General features: G+C 27.0%; 1 protein-coding gene across 1 annotated transcript in view; it reads right to left on the bottom strand.

Moving 5' to 3' along the window:
• Positions 1-11,915: 11,915 nt before the first annotated feature.
• Positions 11,916-22,096, bottom strand: part of LOC111642446 — a 29,088-nt gene continuing 18,907 nt past the window's right edge. Inside the window, exons 2-3 of the mRNA XM_023388798.1 lie at positions 13,883-14,041; positions 11,916-13,105 (exon numbers count right to left, since the gene is read on the bottom strand). Coding sequence (XP_023244566.1) covers positions 12,894-13,105; positions 13,883-14,041 — 371 coding nt within the window. The 3' untranslated portion in view covers positions 11,916-12,893. The remainder of the gene's footprint in view (positions 13,106-13,882; positions 14,042-22,096) is intronic.

The following is a 22,096-nucleotide window of genomic DNA, read 5'->3' as shown; positions in this document are numbered from 1 at the left end:
TAATTTATGTATATAAGTTATATTATAAATATATAAATACTAGTTCGTTTAAGCGACTCCAGATGGCAGGTTAATCGTTTTGAAGTCTAACATAAGTTTTCTTTCAAATCGAAATACAGTACTTGGAAGTCACAATCAAATCTTTCAGAAATTAATGATGATCATCAGGAATTTATAATTGCCCGCATTTTGCCTGTTGATAAACACATTAAAATTTTAACCAAATCAGAATTACTAACGAATCCGTTTAGGGAAAGAATAAGTGCCTTAACAAACAGCGGATTTGAATACGCAGAAGTAGTTAATAAGTAAATTAGTCTTCTTTGACTATACCGCCGCCGATACTTATATAACATTTTGTATTTATTAAATATTTTAAACAGAAATCAGCTACAGTTTGTAAAGAATTCCGTGTAGCTAATGAAAAATTACAGTAATATGCGCTAGTGTGCAGGAAGAATTGGGCCCAGACCTTTCGTTAACAAACTTAATGAAAAAATAAACTTTTTTTAGGCCCTATAAATAATTTTTGCACAGGATCTTTCACACTTGCACCTTTCTGCTTATGTGCTAGATTATTTTTTGATGTAGGTAAGCTGACGACACCATTAAGGCCTATTATTCTGCGGGACTCGGAATCGGATCCAAACTCTCCAGGAATTTTTAGTGGTTGTTATAATACATCGGGACCTCACCATCCGGCCTCCAATAAAGTGGCCTGGCCGGAACCATGATGGGGCATGGAAAAAAAAAAGATCTTCTAATGCCAACACGACGGAAAGAGTAAAGAAAAAAAAATGTATCTAGACTGTTTCTTGCTACATCCTACAGTACATAAAATTGATAACGATTATGTTCTGATGAACAGACCAATCATTCTTTTCTTCTCTGAAGAGTGAGATTCGTTTGCGTGCATGTATGGTGATATTTTTATCTCTTCCGTTGTAATAATTCAGTTGTCTTACGCATCTATTCCGTGAAATTATCGATTATTATTTTTTACGTATAACCTAAATTATATGTCGAAAAGATTTTTAATATATATTTCTACGAAGTGAATTTATTTCCACGAAAAATATTGTCATCGTGGTAACTCGAATTAATTTTCTTAAACAAATATTTGTCACTTCACGAAAATAAAAGCTTCTGTTTTCAATTCCATTTGTAGATTCTAGGCTGTGTTTATATATATATAGTTTATACTTATTTTAACTCATAAAAAATAGTAACTTATGATTATTATATTCATAAAAATTTCAGTAATTCAAATGTATTGTTGTGTACATTCCGTAATGGAAATAAATTGCTGGTGCTTGCTTTATAAACTTAGTGATATTAAAATTGATTTAAAAAGAGCAAATAAAACATTTTAAATTTATCAGATGTATAAAATATAAATAACGAATGTATGAATTTATTTTTTGATTTTTTAAATTTTAGTTTATTCTTTTTTATAGCTTTTTTAAAGATGAAGTTTATCTAACTTCTATAATAATGAAAGAAAATCTATATTTGTGTTATTTTTATTTATAAACAAAGTCAATTTTAAAATTGTTTTTATTATTATTTTTTTTATTACTATTATTTTCTATAGATAAGCAGAGAAATAGAAATTTTGCTTCTGGGAAGGAAAAAGTTTTCGTTGAATTGCAATATTTTATATTTATTTTTTCAGTCTTATAATATTTAAAATGAAACAATATATTTTATTATTTAAATTTAATTATTTTATTAATGACACGATGATTTATCAATTTTATTATTATCAGAATTTAAAATAATTTTTAGAATTAATTATTTAAATAAACTTTAAAATATTTTACATAATAATCAATGGAAATTTTTCCAGCTAAATGCTACACAAAGAAGAATTTTGTTGTTGTTTAAATATAATTTAAATATCTTTAAAGCTTCCATTGCCTTTTTAGTTTAATTTAATTTTCTAATTTAAAAATATCTTATATAAATTTGCGTAAGAAATAATTTTTATATCGTTCATATTTAAATAATTAAATATTAATTAATATAGAAAAGATTAAATTAACTCCGCAGACTAAAGAGAGAGAAAAAACATAGGATTTTACATATATTAATAAAAGAAAATTTTATGCTAATTAAATTTTATTTCCAATTTAAATAAATTTAAAAGCAATTGTTTTTGAACTTCATAAATTATTTTCTAGTTGTGGTAAGAATTAAATTATTGAACACCGATAATTTCAGAGGATTTTTTTTCTAGTCTTGCAATTTAATAAATAAACACAAACAATAAATTAATTTAAAAACACTTAGACATACCCAACCTGCGTGATAACCAGATGTTTATCACGCTCACTATGTAATAACAAATGCTTGTTAATTAATATTTCATAGCAAACGTTTAGTGCTATATAATTTATGTATATAAGTTATATTATAAATATATATTTTTCAGAAAATGTTTTGGAGTAGTCAATGAAAGTAAATAGTAATTTTTGGAGTATGAACGTTTTTAGGCATCCCTCAGATATTTTCATATTATGCAAGAAGTTCCAAAAGATTTTTTTTTTTTTTAAATCATAAGTCGAAAAGTCCGTTATGTGAAGTTCCTCTAGATATTCCAACAGTTCAGGGGATATGGCACACAAAGCCCCTATTTGACACAACTTTGATGCTTTTATTCCTTAGTCGTGTTATCTCAGTTGCTAAATCTATGTATTTATTCAGTGTATATTATATACATACTAAATAAGGGATATAAACAACTAAGGAATAAAAGCTCCAAAGTTGTGCCAATTGTGTTAAGGGCTTTGTGTGCCATATATCGGGGAGTAAAGAAGGGCTCTTGTTCTGGAAGCACGAAATCTTCTACGTCTACTCGAGAAATATCTTAGATGTTTTCTGTTTTTAGTTTCTCATTATCTCACAATATATATATGTACTGTACATAAAGAAAGTTTTTATCCGAAAAGAAATAAGATCTGTTCTAAGAGCGATCCTTCAATCTGGACCATTCTGAAGGAAGCGATCATCGCTTTCATATTGCAATCGAGCTAGTAATCTTAATGCAACTTTTTCTATTATTCTCATCAAATACAGGGGACTACCAATGAGAGAAAGGCAGAATCTACCGAAACTTTTCTGCTAGAAACTTGTTTCCAAATTGATAATTATATCAAACTGTTATACATCTTTAGTTAGTTATTCAAGTATTTTGAAAAGTAAATATATTCTAAATTGTTCTCACTTTGAAGCTTATTAACTCCTGTACTTTTTGTCGAAAATTTCTGAAATTTTGCAGGGAAGTTTGTGTATTAGGGGATTGATGTTATCAAATTTTGGTGGTTAAAAGTCGACTTGTTTGTATTTATTTATTAGTAATTCAATTTAATCTTATTCTATATTCAGTTTTATTATAATCCCGGTAGGAGCAACTCTGCAGAAAGAGCTTTCTGCAGTATTGGGATGTTAATGACACAAACTTGAGTTATAGTTACACGTGAATAAACTTAAGTTATTGTAACATAAAGCTTGTTTATTGTCGGTTATAGTATTACACTTAAATTTAATGATTGTAATATTGTGCCATTAGCGAGTGCGACAAATTGTTAAAGCTCGAAGATAATTTTAATATTAGTTTTGGCCGTTGTAAGTGCGATTGTTTGCAAGTGGAGGATTGACTATAGTTTAAAAGTGTTTTTCTTTGTGATATCAAATTGTTTAAAATATAAAACTAAAATTTTTCTTCTAATTTACTAGCAGAGTTAATTAAAGAAATTTTAAAAATATACTTGATTTAATATTTTCGTAATAATATCTTGAATTTGTTTTGTAGACAAGCCAATTCCATCTAAGGATAGCAATAACTTAACTACAAAAATTTGAATTACATTTATTATATAAATTTCGGTGATATTTCATGGATTGTTAGTGTCAAGTTTTCGTTCCTATCTCTTATTTATGCTATTTAATTCAATTGTCGAACAGGCCTGTCTGAAAGACAAAATTTAAACTGGCAATGTAGACAGTACCATTGGATTTTCCATTCGAGGTACTCTTATGGAAAAATCCAACGCTGGTACAGTACCTCTCATGGAGCAGGATTTCCGAAAGGTCATATTGGATATTCTGTGTTCTGTTTATATTTACAAAATTTATTCAGTAGAGTATTATCGTTCATTTGATTGTCTTGAAATAAGAATTTCATATATTAGTTAAGAAATTTTTTAAAATTCAAATTCTGTTTTTATATTAGTTTTTAAATTAGGTAGCCCCGTGTACAGTGTTGACTTCAGACATTTTTCTTCGGGAAAATTTTTTAGAAAATATTTTCTTATAAAAGATTGGTTTGGGGGTTTTTGTTGATGGGAGCCCCGGGTAATTGCCCTTTTTACCCATAGGATAACGCGCCATTGATAGAAGAACAATGGAGCAGATGGATGACTTGAGACTTTTTCTTCGAAATTTTTCCACATGTGGAAAAGTCACGATCGTCATTAAGGATTTAACACATTGCAGTGTTTGTGAAAATGTTGTTACAATGATAGTTTTCAAACAAGACGAATAAACATATGAAAACGATTATGTTCCGTTAAAGTTAATTGCATTTTAACGGTTCTGAATGGACGTGTAGACGATTTCAAAATACAGTATCCCCTCGTTATATCGCGAATTCGGATATATCGCGCTTTTTCTTTGTCTCCCTGACAAGCGCGATAAAACGAGAGCCTACTGTATTTAAGTATTTAGTAATAGTTTTTTTTTTTTCAGTTTTTATAACTGTTTTCATTAATATATTTCTTCTTAGATCTTTTTATATATTCAAATTTAACTTAAATTTTAGTTGTTCAGCGTGTTTTCTGTAGACACGAATTAGAAAAAAATAACTTTTAATTACAATAACTTCTATTTAAATAAATATTTTTAATCTAGAGTTTTTTACATTGTTTCTTAGAAGAGATGGAAACAACACTTTTCAGCCATATTTTCATAATTTTAACACAGTTGAAAACAAATTCAATTCAATTAAAAAGAAAAACAATTGTATATAAAATACAGTATTTATTTAGAAAAAATAGTAGTTTTATTAATTGATTTGTAATTTTTCGATTAATTTATCAATAGTTTATTATTTTTTTGAATAAACTGTGTATTTTTTTCAGATCAAGGAGGAACCGATTTTTAACTTTCATCAGAAGTAATTGAAGGATAGAGGAAGAAAATCATCTCCATCCAACTCGAGTACGTTTATATATATATATATTAAAAATCGCGTTGAAAGAATTAACGAAGAATGAGAATCACACAGAAGTGCGTATATTAAAAGTAGATAGTACTACAAAAAGTGTGTTTTTACTAACATCATCTACGAAAATTGGCATCGTTTCTAGTCACGTGAAAGTATCTTAACGGACGCTTTTCTTTATTGCATCCCGTCCCATGCAAACTATTTATATAAATAAACTTATATAAAAATACGCGCCATTTGGACTAGAAGTTTGAAATAATAAAAAATAAATTCTTTGTTTTTAATGGTCTTTTCATATTTTTAAATATAATACACATTTTAATCTGTAATGGTTTCATAATCGCTGTATTGAAGAACTTCACTACAAAAGTCTACAAATTAAAAATAGGCTACTGTATAAAGTTAAGAAAAACTAGAAAATAAACAAACAATAGTAAAACGGTGTAATATAATGAAACCAGAGTACTTTCAGCAAAGTCTTATTACGTTGTGTATACAGTTTCATACCACAGAAGTGTGATTAGGCCAGGAATATGTTTAATTGTCAATCTAAGAGTTAGTAGTCAAATAATACGTTTTTGACCGCAAACTTAATTTTAGAATAATGAGAGGCGTGTAATTATGGATAATTTTTAATTACAATTTAATCAGAGTAGGATTTATGGGTTGGCATTCTGGGCACACGCTCAGGGGTTTCCACGAAAAGAATATGATAAATTAGTATAAACCAAAAGAAATGTGAGAAACGATTCAGGAAACGAAATACAACTGGTTATATTTCTTATATAATTATATATGTAAACAAGTAAACCCTCGATTTAACGGACTATTTGAGATAAAGGAGTGTTCATTATTACCGAATATGTTTTAAAATCATATATTAATGAATTGAAAATGAAAATATGCGAGATGTATCAAAATTAAACTGAATAAAACTATATAACAGTACAGTACACTGAGTAATTTATACTAGTTTATTCTTTAATATAACCTTTTAGCATGCTGCGAATAAAAATTTTAAACTTTTCCTATCAGAAAAATATTTTTGTCAGTTGAATCTAGATTTGTTAAATCGAGGGTTTACTGTATTTTTAATTAATAGCATTTAGTTTTTATTTACACAGGCGTTAGTTACTACACAGGACATTCCATAACTGCGAGTGCCTGGGGTCCACACATAATGTTTTGCATTAAATTCAGAGACAGATTTATTATCATTATTATTTAAAATAATGGTTTTGGAGTTTCTGAAACATTAATTTTTATAGATATTATCCATAAAAATTAATAAGTTTACATTTTTAAATACAAATTTCTTGCGTATACTTAACGTTGCTTTTTTTTTTTCTAGAATCTATCTTTTTTAGATGCATTTCTCGTATATTTCAGATATACGAAAATCTACTAAATGATAAATTACAGCCTCAGAGTATAAATCACAAAGCAAATTTATTTAATGATTTAAACCAATTGTTGAAACGAAATTCGCGAAAGATGATGTAAGTAACCTATACATAAACTTTATTCGGTAATCATTTTACGTCGGAAAAAAGTGATATGTCAAATCGAATTTCCGTAAACAAGATTAAAATTGGTATAAGAAGTGATTAAAACTATTGGATACCAATTCTGATAAGAAGATAACGTAGCTCGACTTTAATGCAATTTTCTTAATGAACGACACGACGAAGGATAACGAGGAATCTTTGATTGATAGCACTTTAAGTGTAAAGGATAGTGGCAATGCATCCAGTTTTTCCTTTGTTTTCTTCGCAATCACAGACTGTAAGTACCAACTGCTTCTCTGTAGATTAATAATTTAATTTTTAGAATTGCTTAGCAAAGTTATACAGGAGATTTTATTCAAGTCATTGTCTTCTGAACTCTTTCCAACCGCAAGCGATCTAGAAACCTTTCCTACCCTGTTACTATAGCAACAGAATAGAAGAGGTGCAGATTGTAAAGGTCAAGGAGACATAGGGTATCGGAGGGTTAGCTTGGAAGGTGAGTTTACACGTTTCGAGAGCTGTCCACAAGATTGTTATTAAAATAACTAAACTGTTACTGCACGTTTAGTGACTCGACTTTAACATTTCTAATAGAAGGAAGTCCAAATGCATTACTCAAATTTAAAGCTATTTATCATTGAAATAAAAATATTAAGCGACATATAGGAAAGATGTAACTTTAGTAAATGGTGTTTGTCTAGAAATCAAAAGATTATCGCTTTAAAACTGCAATAAAAGAGTAAGAATGGTCAATTTCATCCTTAAAAGTATAAGAATAGGCGCATAAATATTATAGATATTTGTTACATTTGTCAGAAATATATTATTACTAAGAACTGTAAAAATAAACATCTGATACTCTATAAATTCGTGAGTGATACTTTTCAAACTAGACATTCGATAACGTAAATGGAAACACTCCTAAAACCTGGAGTCAATATTTTATATCTCGATTTTAAAGAGAACCATTTTTATAAAGACCTGGATTATTAGTATCGAATTTTATTGTTAATTTTTACTTAACTTTCTTAAAATACAGTTTAAATTGTATGCATATAAATTATCAATTAATAGATAGAAAAAAGGTCAATTTCTTACATTAATTAAAAATAAAATGTATTACTACTTTTCTAACCAGCTTATAAATCAAATCCCATATTATTTTCCTATAAAACAAGATGGGTGTTTCTAGAGTCTTATAATTAATGAGAAAAAAAATAGAAAAAAAATCCTGATGAATAATTGATGGTGGTATTTTATTAAACTAGTTGATATTCAAAGTCTAAATTCATTAAATTAATGGATTTTAATGTATATATATATAAATAAAAAAAATACTAAATCGATCTTTACTTGGTTTTTCTCTAACGTAGAATAAAATACGAGTGCGTTACCATCTAAATATAGTTAAGAATTCCAGATATGTAATCAACACGTCTGTAATATGTTGCCACATACTACCTATATAATTGGGCGTAACATAGGATCGTTTATTCATGTTTTTTCTTTAGCTACGATCGAGAATTTTTATCATCTTTTTAAATTTTACAAGTGAAAAACTATCGGGAAAAAATTCTCTCTGATATTTTGGATAAATCAAGAAAACTTATGAAGTGGAATATGTATAGGTTGTCAAATTTCCTGTTTTGGTAACAAAATATCGATTTTAGCTATCAGTGTTTTTTTTTCTTGATTTATTTTTTTTCTCCGAGATCAAATTTTCTTCCAACTCCGATAAGAGTAATTTTATAAAAATATGATTTTGTTAGTTAAACATTTGCGCACTAGATGGCAGGATTTATGTATGAGTTGAGAGCTGGAATTTTGTACTGTTTTTATATTAAATGTAATACAAAATAAGTAATTGTCCGTAATAAATTATAGGAGCATTTTATATCAAAAATACATGTGAACATAAATCAATATGGTTAACAGAATTAACAAATAAATAAATAAATAAATAAAATGTAATTGTAATAATCTAAATTTCACTCTAGTCACCCCTAAATAATATTTTGTATTTTAAAAATTATATTAAAATTTCGAGTAAATTTAGAAAAATTAATGTCGAAATCCCATCCGTTACGCGTAATTTATGTTGGCATTTGAAATTTCTCTGAAGGCTTTTAAGTATTTATTTATGTAAATATTCGAAGTTAAAGTGAGTCGAGGCCTACAGTTATTTAACATCTTACATAACAAATCCATATTTACAAAACAAAAACAATAATTAATAAGTTTACTTAAAAATCACACTTTTATAGTTTTAATTAAATATTAATTTTGTCAATTTTAATTAAAATATTATTTTAATTTTGTAAAATGCTTTTTTATTTTAAAAAATTCTATTCTCAGATCGAAAATTTATACTTAAACTGAACTATCTATAGTTTGAGGCTTCATTCTACAAAGATTCCGCTTAATGCTCCACTCTAAAAAGATTCCGCTTAGGGCCTCACTCTACAAAGATTCAGCTTAGGGTCTCATTCTACAAAGATTCCGCTTAATGCTCCACTCTAAAAAGATTCAGCTTAGGGCCTCACTCTAAAAAGATTCCGCTTAGGGCCTCACTCTACAAAGATTCAGCTTAGGGCCTCATTCTTCAAAGATTCCGCTTAATGCTCCACTCTACAAAGATCCCGCTTAATGCTCCACTTTACAAAGATTCAGTTTAGGACCTTGTTTTTACAAACTTATACGAGACCCTTTATTTTTTATATACTACAGATTAAGACAAAATTCTAAATGTTGCCCTGCTTGAGATTTGCTTGAGGAATCTAACTGAAATCAAGATAGCGATCGGCGCACACAACAAGAATACAGAGTTCAAAGCACTCTAAAATGACTTAAATAATATTATTAAATTGAATAAATAGAAAATAAAATTTTTAAGAGCCACATTAACCATAACCGAATTTATGGATTTAAAATTAATTATAAGTATCACAAAAATTGAAAATATTTAGGCCGATCAATAAGCCTGTAATTCTATTTTTACTCTTGAAACAACTTATATTAAATCTGAAAAATTTTATCAAAATTGAATGTGAAAATTGATTCAATTTTAAGATATTGATAAAATTCATTTTTTACGCGTTTAATTTTATAAATTCTGTTGTTAGATTAATGAATTTTATAATGAAGTTAATACACTTGATTACATTCGTGTATTTAATATAATAGATTCTCATAATAAAGGACATTAATAATTTAAAAGAGCACGATTTATCTGTGATTATATAAATTTACCGACTAGTCTTACATCAAAGCGGATTTAAAATGTAGACTAATCCCAGAAGGAAGATGCCTACTGCATTTGTTAAATTTAAGAGAGGATTGAAGACATTTTTACAATTCCAGGAAAATTATCTCTATTCTCTAATGCTGTTTATATCAAAATAAATAAACTAGTAAAGAAATCTTTATTTTATTTTAAATATTTATAATGTAAATATTTTAAACAAGACCGTGTTTTATTATTCTGAATCATATACGTATTCAAGAGGAAAGAGAGGCCTCTTAACAAAAATAAAAAAAGAAAATAAAATAGAAAAAAGTACTTTTGTTTTGCTTATTTTATCTGAAATATATTTTTATATGTATTTAAATTTATGTACAAAAAATAAAAAAATATATTAGTAGAGCTACTCCTGATGCTCCCTTACTCTTACAATAAACTAAGTACGAATAAGTAATAATTAATCTTATCGAATAGGATCAATAAATAAAGGAATAATCTTTATTTTTGAGTTTAAATCTTTTATAATTAAAGTAGGTCTACGTGATATTTACAAAATATTATTTAATATTCTGTTTTAATTGGGCACTACAATGCATATTCTCGTTGAATTTGTAAGAAGAAAATATACTTTTTCTATTTTTGATTTTGTAAATTCAAAAATTTCTTATTGAAATTCATAAAATAAATTTCTTTTTTGTATTCGAAATTTTTTTAGTGTCGTGTCTGAACTTAAAAAAACTAAACTAAAAAGATAAGCACTCTTCCAATTTAACCTTTATAAAGCCAATAATGCTCTTTTCTTATTTGCTAACAAAAGAATTATCATCTTTTTTTTAATTTCGAAAATTTGCTTTTTTTTTTTCGTATAAAAATAGAAGAAAACTGTCACTTATTTACTCTTTATTGATTCCTTGCATGAAAACATAGCAAGGTGGAAGACAACGCCACACATACATACAAAACAGCTACACAATTCCACCTTGTGGATTATACTGTACATTTATATAATATATTTATATACGTGTGTATGTATAGAGGGCCTATATTTTATATTATTACACACATAAGGCTATACAAATGCATTACGTCGAATACATAGACGTAAAATAAACAAACATTTTACGGCACTATCTATTGTCTTGAGATACGCTAACAATACTATAGCAGCATCATTTGCATTAAACAATGCAATAATTCTCGAATAACAAAGCATATTTTTTATTTATTTTTATTTTGTTTTACTTCTTCAAACTAAACTATTGTCATTGTTGCTAACTGTTTTTAATATTCTGTTTAATTATACTTCTTCAAAATTATGGTTTATTAATTTATACAATCCTTCCTTTCTTCGATGTTAATTTTCATAATAATGTTTTCTTTCTTTTAAAATTTTGCCAATCAGAAAATTTTTTTATTATTAATTCTTTATAAAATATTGCATTTACTGTATTTTTCAAGCAAAAATATTGTCTTTTTTTTCGATTATTTATTATATAAATAATTTAAATCTGCACGTACATAAATATAGTTTAACTCTGTAAACCAGTTTTTTTTTATCTGCAAGAAGTAGAAAATGAGGATGGTAAATTGCTTTTGTTACAATATATATAGGCAATTATGTATATACCAACAAATATATATTCATATATATATATATATATTTAAAGCATGGCTTATGAAGTTTTCCATATTTCTGTTCATATTTTACGGCTTAATAATCTTGTACTTTTTTCCAGATCAATTTACATCTATATTAGATTTAAATATTTTGTACCAAGCATATTTATATGCTAACCCCACTATTCATCATCTAAGTTTGTCTATAAAGCTCAAAAATTGTGTACTTTACATCAAATATTGCACATATAGAGTTAGAAACAGCTTGAAATGAACTGCTCATGCTTCTAATCTTTCTGACTCTTTACTCTCCTTTTTTTTATTTAATTTTTTAAATTTTAAAAAGTACTAAACATCAATTTCGGTATATATGTATATATATATACTATATTTTTACGCGGTAATTTAATCGCTTCAAATATTTACATTCGTCTGTTTGGTTTACGACTTTTAAACTCTTAGATCGATCAACAGCAAATGTATATAGGCTAACTGCATTTGCAACGAAATTAATTTGCTTTTAACTAAGAAACTAATTAAGATAACAGGGATGTAAAATTCGAAACTTTAAATTAATAGCGTTGTTACAAGTTTATAACTCAAGAAACATGAATAAATTTAAAGCTTAATACATTAAAAAATATATATCTATTAATGTTAATATTTCTTACTTGATTTTCTTATACGTGTGTATTGAAAGCTCTTTACTTAGTTTAATCATTATTATTATTTTTTCATTATATAAATTAGATCTCAGCGTGTTGCTTTGTTTAAAGAATTTAGTAATTTTATATTTCTTATCTCTGAAATATATATATATATATATTTTTTTTTTAGTATTCTTTTAACAACGTACATCTCCTCGATAGCATTTTCTTCGCCTGATCAAAATGCTGCTAGAGCAACAACCTGAGTTAACCATTAAATCATTAAACCACCAATTAGAAGCCTTATCCATGGGACGGTCTATCTACATTTATAGGAAAAAATTTTCCTCATTTTCTACAGTTTACATTCCATGCTTGTCTGAGGACACTTATACATGACTAAAGATGGCAGCATCGACAGCATGGCACTATCTACAAATTTTGGCTAAACATCACGAACTATAGAAAGCTAAAGGAGAGGGTAAACTTTTTTTTTTTCGTTGTATATCTCTTCAATGGTGGGTAAGCATCCGGGGTAAACAAATTTCAACCATAGTAGGGATCAAAAAATGGGAATTTCTACGCCATCACTAGAAATGAGTTCTTCTATTTTTTCCCTCTTACTTTATATCCTTATTTAAGGTGATATGAATTCACGACAAGGATATTAACGAGGCAAAAATCATTACGAGAATTATTGTTAAACTGTTGGGTTGATTAGCAGGTGCTAAGTTGCAGTAGTCTGTCTGGCAGCTGCAATATTGGACGAAAACGTGGAATGTCCCCGCTCGCTTGATGCAATCAATTCCTTCTCGATCATCAGTCATCCATCCGCATCCTCTGATGTAGCGGTATTCGTCATTGACTAAAAAGATCATATTTTAAGTAAAATATTCCAAAAAAGATATAATTAGAATCTAGACACATCCATTAAAATCTAAATTTACTTTTATATTAAATATATTTTAAATTATGATTTTTTTTCAAAAAAAATCGATTCTGTCGATACGAGACATGAAAATTTCATAACGATGTTGAATTTACTGCAGTAATTTTATGCATTGTATTTTATTTTGTAAATTTATTGGAAGATAATTCTAACAAAAATATTTTCTGAATAAAACATTTTATTATTATTAACTCGTATATTTTAAAGAATTTTTAAATTTCTTGGCTGTTATTCTAGAATGTCATAAGATTAAGGCATTGTTTCTTTGAGATTGTTGGCAAAGTATACGGATTTATTTGCAATTTTTTCCTACATGTTTTACTTAAACGTTTGTTTACAGAATTTTTTCAACTTTTGAAGCATGCTAATCTCTCTTTTATACATTTTTCTTTTATCTCTTCGAGACTTTTGCCTATAACTTTCGTTTTATTGTACGTATCAAAGTAAAACTTAGAGCTATACACAAACAATTTTTAAAGCCATAAAACTATTTTTTTAAATTATAAAATTAAAAAAATATATATCTCTAGAATTTATTAACTATACTAAAAATTTTCTAATATTTTTAGATTTATACATGACGTATGTAGGTTATTGTTATTTCTTGTAGAAATCAATATTTTATAAATGGAAAGGGTTTAAAGAATGCAACAAATTTCAAGATAATTATAGAAAAATAGTAATTGTTATTACCTTTCTGAATAATTTTTCGACAGATTGTGGCAGGTGTGTTAGGATAATGAGGCAGGAAACGCGAATTACAATCAATAGAAGATAAAGTACGATTATTAAATGGATCAGCACAGTGTGCATCGTAATGAGAGTTGCATTCCCAACAAACGATGCCGTTACCTGTTAAGAAAAAACATTTTAAAAAATTCAATATTATATTATAAAACTAACATTAACTTATTATTATAATGATAATGACACGTGTTCATTGCATTACTAGGCCATTTTCTTTTAGTAAACTTTTCAAGATGTTTAAATCATTAATCGATAACAATCTCATTAAATTTAGATAAACATTTAAAAAAAAAATTAACCATAAACTATTTATAATTGGTAATTATAAATAAATTGTCTGTAGTTTTAAGTTGGGAAAATCTACAACGACATTGATTATCTCAAATGATAAGTGATTAATCATAATTATTGTTAGAGTGAAAGTTGGCTATTCGTCATTAATCATAAGTATCTATTTGATTTATTGTTATTAATTATGCTAGACTTACGAATAACTAAGGAATGTTTTCATTTTTATACAGTTTTAGTAATAAAATTGTTTATAGCTAACTCTTAAGAAGTATGTTATCTGGTAATTAACTGATGGACTGATTCGGAGATTTCTCACTTAAGGAACAAATTAAGAAAAGCTAAGTCAAAATCAATAATAAAGATCCAGGAACTGGCTCTCGAAATATAAAACAAAAGAAGAAGAAGAAGAAAGAGGAGGAGGAGGAACGTCGTAAATAAGAAATAAAGATTACATCAAAACTATTTTCTATGATGATGAGTTTGAACTAGAAAAAACAAAAAAACTACAGGAAAATTCAATATTATCTGATGTTTAAATAGATAATTATAAGATGATAAATTTTATGTAAAAGTATTCTAACAAATTTTTCACACGATTATATATTAACATACATAATTAAAATGATTTTCGTCACTGTTGCTAGTTTACTAACGATAGAGAAGAGAATCATTTATTATTAAAATATTTAATGAAGAGATTATTTTCGAATAAAAGTTAATTCCGGAATTAATCACTCTATGGGAAAATGCCAAATATCTAAATAATGTATGATATCTAAATTTAATATTTATTTTTATTGTAATTCTTTATGTTTAAAGTTTACAATCTTTTGTAATTAAATATACACAGAGTTATTGCAGAATATTATAGATGTTATATCTATATATTTTTATCTAGAGTTCTAGAAATGATGCCAATTACAGAGAGCTGCAATCACCTTGCTATTGTTTGATTTTAATGCATAAATAGAGGTAAATGGCGATTTTTTCAGTTTGTGTGGTTTGTAAAAAGTATGTAATACTGATAAACTATGCCAATGAAGTATGTAATTTCATATTCTTTATTAAATTGTGTACTACTTAAATCAAATATTTTGTCTATAAAATTAGTCTATTAATCCTAATATAACTTACAAGTTTTTCTTTTAATTATATATATAATGTATTTATGTTTGTAATAAAGGAGCATCAAATGCCTGCATGAAATTTTTCGTCACAATTCTCTCAATTTTAGTAACGTCTTGCCCCTGTACATCATACTTTTACTGTTAACAATGGTCGTCTATCTAACATCGTTCTCGAAATTAAGAAAGAACAGACATACAAACAGACAGACAGATTTAATGTTGTCTATCATTATTATCAGATACAGCATTTTATTTTTTATAATCAATGATATTATTTGTTGAAAAATAATATGTAATAATAATTTTCATTGGTTAATAAGCTATAATTTTCTCAACAATTTCTTCTATAAAACTAATAATAAAATGAATTGCTACTAATTAATCAAAGTAATAAATATGAAATTATTAAAATAAATTACTTTCAAAATTACATAACAGGAAACATTCATTTTTATTGCTGTTATTTTAATGATTATTGACAAATGAGATAATTAATTTTTATTTGCTTTGATAACGTTTGTATTATGTGTAAAAATTATCTTTAAAAAATCCATCCAATTAATAATAATAGTGTCTAAACCGTAATTTGCATATTTCTAGACATTGAAAACACTAAAAAATTATTTAAAAATAGAAGGTTATATTGTGAATAAACGACGTATTATGGAATAACTGCGATTTCCTCATTTATACAGTAGATTAACTGAGGAAATCGCTAAAATTATAACTTCCTCAGTTACCTCAAACATTTAGCAGAAGAATTCTCTGGACCTGGAATTAGAAACGTCGTGATTGTACGTTATGCCAATAGAGTAAAGTTAACTCGGATCCGTCTTTCACTTTAAAAATATCAATAAACTTTTGTAAAGATAAAAAGTTCTTGATAAATAAATTCTACAGTATCCATTATGTATACTGTTTATGAGATTGACAATTAAATCAGTGGGCAATAAATTATTTTATTAAAGAATTACGATTCTAAGCTTCTGGAATTTTTGGAAACAACCTGACGATTTGCAGTTTGTTTTCTTATTGCATCTTGGATGTGCTCAACAGAATGGAGTGGAACGAAGATCAGCAAGATCTTAGATTTAATCGGTTTTATTTATTGTATATTTTCTTCACGAAAAAGTCGTTTATCGGTTGTATGAACGTAACTATTAGTAACGCCTGAAAATACTGGGTTTATGCGTTTTCGTTCATAACTATAAAATTTATGCCGCTAGCACTGGAGAAATTTAACAGAAGTTGTATAATCTCATCTCTTTCTTACTAACAATTTAAGATAGTTCCATCAAAAGTGTGATATTCAGTGCGGCAATTTAACACAATTCTTCCTGCACTAGTGTATCTGCACTGATATTTTTTTTCTGGTATAAAGTCGATTCTATTGAGTCCCATATTCTTTTCAAAAGATGGTGAGACGAGACAGACACGCAAGCAAGATTTTTAAAGGGGTGAAGTTTAATAAAAACCACATTATTTTCGTAATAGCAGTGACTCCCCGCCAAGTAAAAAAGTCACTGACTGACTATATATACAGGTATCAGAGTTGCCGACTTTCGGGGTCTATTTCTCCACTCCCCAAACACCTGAAGTAATTCAGAATATCTCGTTTGAAAGAAAATTATTTTCTTAGATAGTGTGCAAAATTTCAAGATTTTCTATAAAGCGGTTGCCGAAATATAAGCAGTTGAAAAATGCAAAAATCGCCCAAAAAACTGTATTTTCTTCTTCTTTCCTTCATCCGGCACTGAAGACGAAAACTACTGAGTCTAGAAAGCTCAAATTTTAAACTTAAGCCTTTCTCGCTAACAGTGAGATGCTGGCCAAACTTCCGGGTCTATAGGTCAAAGTTTACGGGGAGTTTCCCCATTGATCTAATTCAGTTTTATGGCTTAAATTTATGCTTATAACGATAAAATTGCATAGAAATAAATTAATTTCATTCAAAACGTTATTCAGAGTAACAAAAGCTCAAATTTATGCAATTAAAACTTATTTTTATAACGATTTTTCTAAACGGCGTATTTTTGTTTGGATTTAAGTTTTACAATATAGATACAGTCGACCCCCTATAAGATCATTGATTTTTTCGTTTTATCTGAATTACATGTTGTACGAGTCACTTAGATTTTACAAATATGTGAGCCATTCACAGTCCAGCACACGTATTTGTAAAATCTAAGTGACTCGTACAACATGTAATTCAGATAAAACGGAAAAATCAATGATCTTATAGGGGGGTCGACTGTAGATAGAACTTAATACAATAGACTAAGATGAATTAAACGGATATAAAACATAATACATTATACTATTTTATTAAATTCCTTTCAATTAAATAAATATATCGCTAATCTGAATATATTTAAACAAAAATTAATCAAGTTTCATTCTACTTAATAGATTTACAAAGTTAACATGAAACTAGTTTAATGGATTTGACTTAAATTAACGTTAATTTTCTTCAATAATCAAACTTAGATTGAGTTTAATTCGATTTAAATTAAACTAAGAGCAACTTGAATCGATGTTTATTTAGTACACGATATGCAAAAGGATTATTAAATGTTAAGTAATATTACATTATTTAAACACTCGAAAGATAGTTTTTTTTAATGCAAATTATAAACTCTTCAGTATGTTTGTTGTATAGTCTACTGAATTGTATTATCATACATCCCAGAAGACTTGAAGAGAAGCAGCTAATCTTATACATATATATATATATATATTATACATTTTCACTTAAGTGTAGACTTGTGTAAAACCCTTTTTCATCAACAGATGTTCAGATCAACAATTTTTTCCATTAAAGAATAAAATATCTTATCTCAAGTATAAGATACACTCGAGATAAGACATCACACAATAAGGGAATTATATGAAACGTGATGAGATTGTCAATTAGTGTGTGACGAAAAAACTATACTGTAGTATATTTTTTGCATATCTTAAAACTGAAAGCCTAAACTAATAAGTGGAAATGAACACAGCGTTAACTGTGAATAAATTAATTATTTTATAAATAAACTCGATAATTATTCAACACAAAGAATGTTAATTTTAATAAATTAAATATTTACAAGAGGAGTAAAACAAAAAAAAAAATCAAATTTACGCGTAAGTAAATCTATGAATATTGATTAAATTTAAAAAAATACGTAAAATATAAAGAATTAATTAAACGAAACAATTAATTTTAATGCTATTTTTAACTGGTGTAAATAATTAAATTATAATTAACAGTTTTAATTATAAAGCAAATTACCATTTTTCTTGGGGGGAAAAAAGTATTTCATAATTTAATTTTGTCATTTCTCATTGTTCAATTTTTAATTTAGAAATTGTTCTATATTTTGCTTACGTCATCTAATCATAAGTTTCAACGACAAACTGTCATTTATGCCACGAACAATAGGAAACTAGAGAAACGCCCCAAAAATAGATTAAGCTAAAATAGCAACGGTTAAACGAAGTGGTAGTAAATTTTACTAAAATATTCATACATGTCTGAGATCTTCATGTGAAAGATGAAGCTGATAAATTAAAGATATCACTGATGAAAATAACCAGTGAATATATCTAGCTTTAATAGTTTATATTAAAAAAAAAAATGATTAGGTGAACATATCAAGATGAAAGGTATCATATTACTGAAAGTCATTATAAGGATTAAGTAATTCTGATAAGTATATGTGAAACTTGATATCACGTTTACAAAACCAGACTGATAAGTTCAGAAAATCGAAATTTTGTATTTGTATATTATTGGTTTTGATTAATTGTAAGCCGAGGATGACCGTGGGATGGCCGAAAATGTGTTAATAAAACGATCATTTTGATTTTCTAAATTTAGTTAGTGTCAATTTTATATATTTATGGGGTCCTAGATACAGTGGCGCGTTATATAGGTTCGTGGGCGCTCGGGCAAATTTGAATTTAGGGGTCCCATGTACAGTATTGTGCCATGTACAGTATTAGGGGTCCCATGTACAGTACATGTACTGAAGTACAGTATTGACTTCAGACATTTTTTTCGGGAGATGTTTTTCGGGAAAAAAATCTTTCTTATAAACAATCGGTTTGGGCTACCTATTGGTGGGTGCCCCAGGCAATTGCCCTTTTTGCCCATTGGATAACGATCTACTTCGTAGACAATTCTAGAATCTAGGAAGTAATGAACTCGAGCACTTCCTGTAGAAGGTCCTAATACCATTAAAAATGAATTCTTTATCTGATTTTGAGACCCTTTAAAACTAAAAGACCAAACGAGTGCCTGATTTCAAAGGGGTATAAGCGGCATTGAATTTGATTCTGCAATTTCGATAAAATAAGAGTTAATGAATATATTGAAATATAAAATAATAACATTAAAACAGAAGATTTGAATTAAATAACTGCCTTTAAATAAATATTATCAATATTAAGTTAGCATTGTGGAAAACAGATTAACATATTCAGATAGAGAAAATCAATCAGAATAGTTGGAATATCAACACACACCAATAAAAGATACCAGCTGAATAAACTCTAATGAAGGATATTAAATGAAGATAGTTGAATAAACATATCAGATAAATACATTTCGATATACAAAACATTCTACTGGAACATGCCAAATTAAGTACAAAAAATGTAAAAATACGGAATGATTTAATGTCAAATGCATGGGGATTACGAAATAAATATATTTAATTGACAATATAATAATATAATGTAATAATATAATTTTATTAACCAAGCCTTCAGACTATTAAAACAATTATCCGTAAACAAAACTAACAATTGTTGTATTTGTTTTTTTAGCTTTCTTATCAAACCTTGTTGACTAGCTTTATGCTTTCATTTATTTTTAATACAGCAAAAGTATGTTTAAATGATTCAGATCATTACCAGAAATAATTAATAAATAGCTTTAAGATTACAGAAAACAAATAAATGTACAGTACTTAAGAAAATAGTTAAAAATTAATATTTTTCACAAGAAAAATATCTGCAAAATGTCCGAATACAACTAGATTCAAATTTTCATATAACTTAGACAGGATTTAACCTAACTAAACAGTTATTTTAAACATAATTAATACAGTCAAACCTCTGAACAGCGGACACTGACGGGTACAAATCAGACCTGGTTGTTGTTTGGAGGTTTTTCTTAGGCATTTCAGATAATACATAATAATTAAATAACTAATGTAAAAATGTTGAATCTGTAAATAATATTCACCGTTATAAATCAAATTAAAAAATAAATGAATGTATTTAAGTTATTAAAGATCAATTAATATATTCATATCTTTGTTGAGTGGTATGATTTGATTAGTGGAGCGAAAACAACAGATGAGACAGCAAATAATTACACTGAAATGAAATAAACCATAGAAGCCTATAGAAATATAATTATTATTATATTATTAATATTTGCTACACATAAAAATTTCATTAACTCCATTCAATTACTGTATATACGAAATATAAATAACACAAATTTATTGATAATAAATGAGTAAACAAGATTTGAATAATATGGATTTAAAGAATTTAAAAAAGAAGAATGAATTTAATACAAATTTAACGAACGAGTAAAGAAGACCTTTTACTCCTTTGATATTTCATCTTTAAATATTAAACAAATGAAATTTATTGAAAGATTTTTCCAATTTTGAATGCTTTTCATTCGCAGTATCAGCGATTAATTTTAAACTTCTTGAAACGTCAATTTATTCTACTAAAATGTATCGAGTAAAAGTGTGCAAATAAATTTTTCAGCAACGTAAAATATTGATGCTGAACGTACGTTGGATGCGGGTTATACCGCTGATTTAAGTATTCATCCTGTTTTGACCTAAAAACATGTTTATGCTCTCTCAGTCTATATGAATTTCCTATAGATCGATGGTTCTTATCGAGTTCAATTGATAAATATAGATACTGTGCTGAAATTGCATTGGAACCGAAATAGAGGCAATAAAGAATCATTAATCGTGAAAATAAATGGCATAGACGAAGTTGGATCCAAGCGAAGAGCACAAAAAGATTTACAACTACAATCTAGATTTACTATAAACCACCAATTACAAAACACAGAAACAAGAAAATTACTGATCCGGAGCCAAAATTTATTTTCTTAGATAACAAGAAAGAAAAAAGAAATAAAGAATAATGAGAAATTGTCCGATAAACAATTTTCATTTTTAGAAACAATTAACTAATAGGAGCGTACACAAAACTTTACAAAACTTATTTATTATCTACAGTAGAAAAAAAAAAACACGATCGATTTTTGTCATAATTATAAATGGGCTGTATGATATGTAAAATACGATTAAAACTATGTAAGAAAATACTGGAAACTTTAAATAATTAATTATTTATTAATAATAAATGCGTATAATTTTTTCCCTAAATGTAGATTATGTTCTATTATACTGAAGATAAAGTACAGTTTAAACATATTCTTCAATGAGTGTTGAATTTGACAGATAAATATCTTAAAAGTTATGCAAATATTTTTAAGTTTTAAATTCTTTAAAGATAAAATAATATTCNCAGAACGTGTTTTTTTGTCTTAAACATCTTTTCTGTTTTTTTAAATGAAAAATCAATCATTTGTATAATATAAATGCCATTTTACAATTACTAAACGAATTCTTTTTACTTTTATAGTGCATAAAATAATTTTATAAACAAACTTTTTAACTAAATATAAGCTTATTTACTAAAAAAGAATACTTTT

Source organism: Centruroides sculpturatus, unplaced genomic scaffold (genome assembly GCF_000671375.1).
Source record: "Centruroides sculpturatus isolate CEXI.00-Female unplaced genomic scaffold, Cexi_2.0 scaffold1539, whole genome shotgun sequence".
NCBI lineage: Eukaryota > Metazoa > Arthropoda > Arachnida > Scorpiones > Buthidae > Centruroides > Centruroides sculpturatus.
The sequence above is the reverse complement of the archived record's forward strand: the minus strand, read 5'-3'. Positions and strand labels throughout refer to the sequence as shown.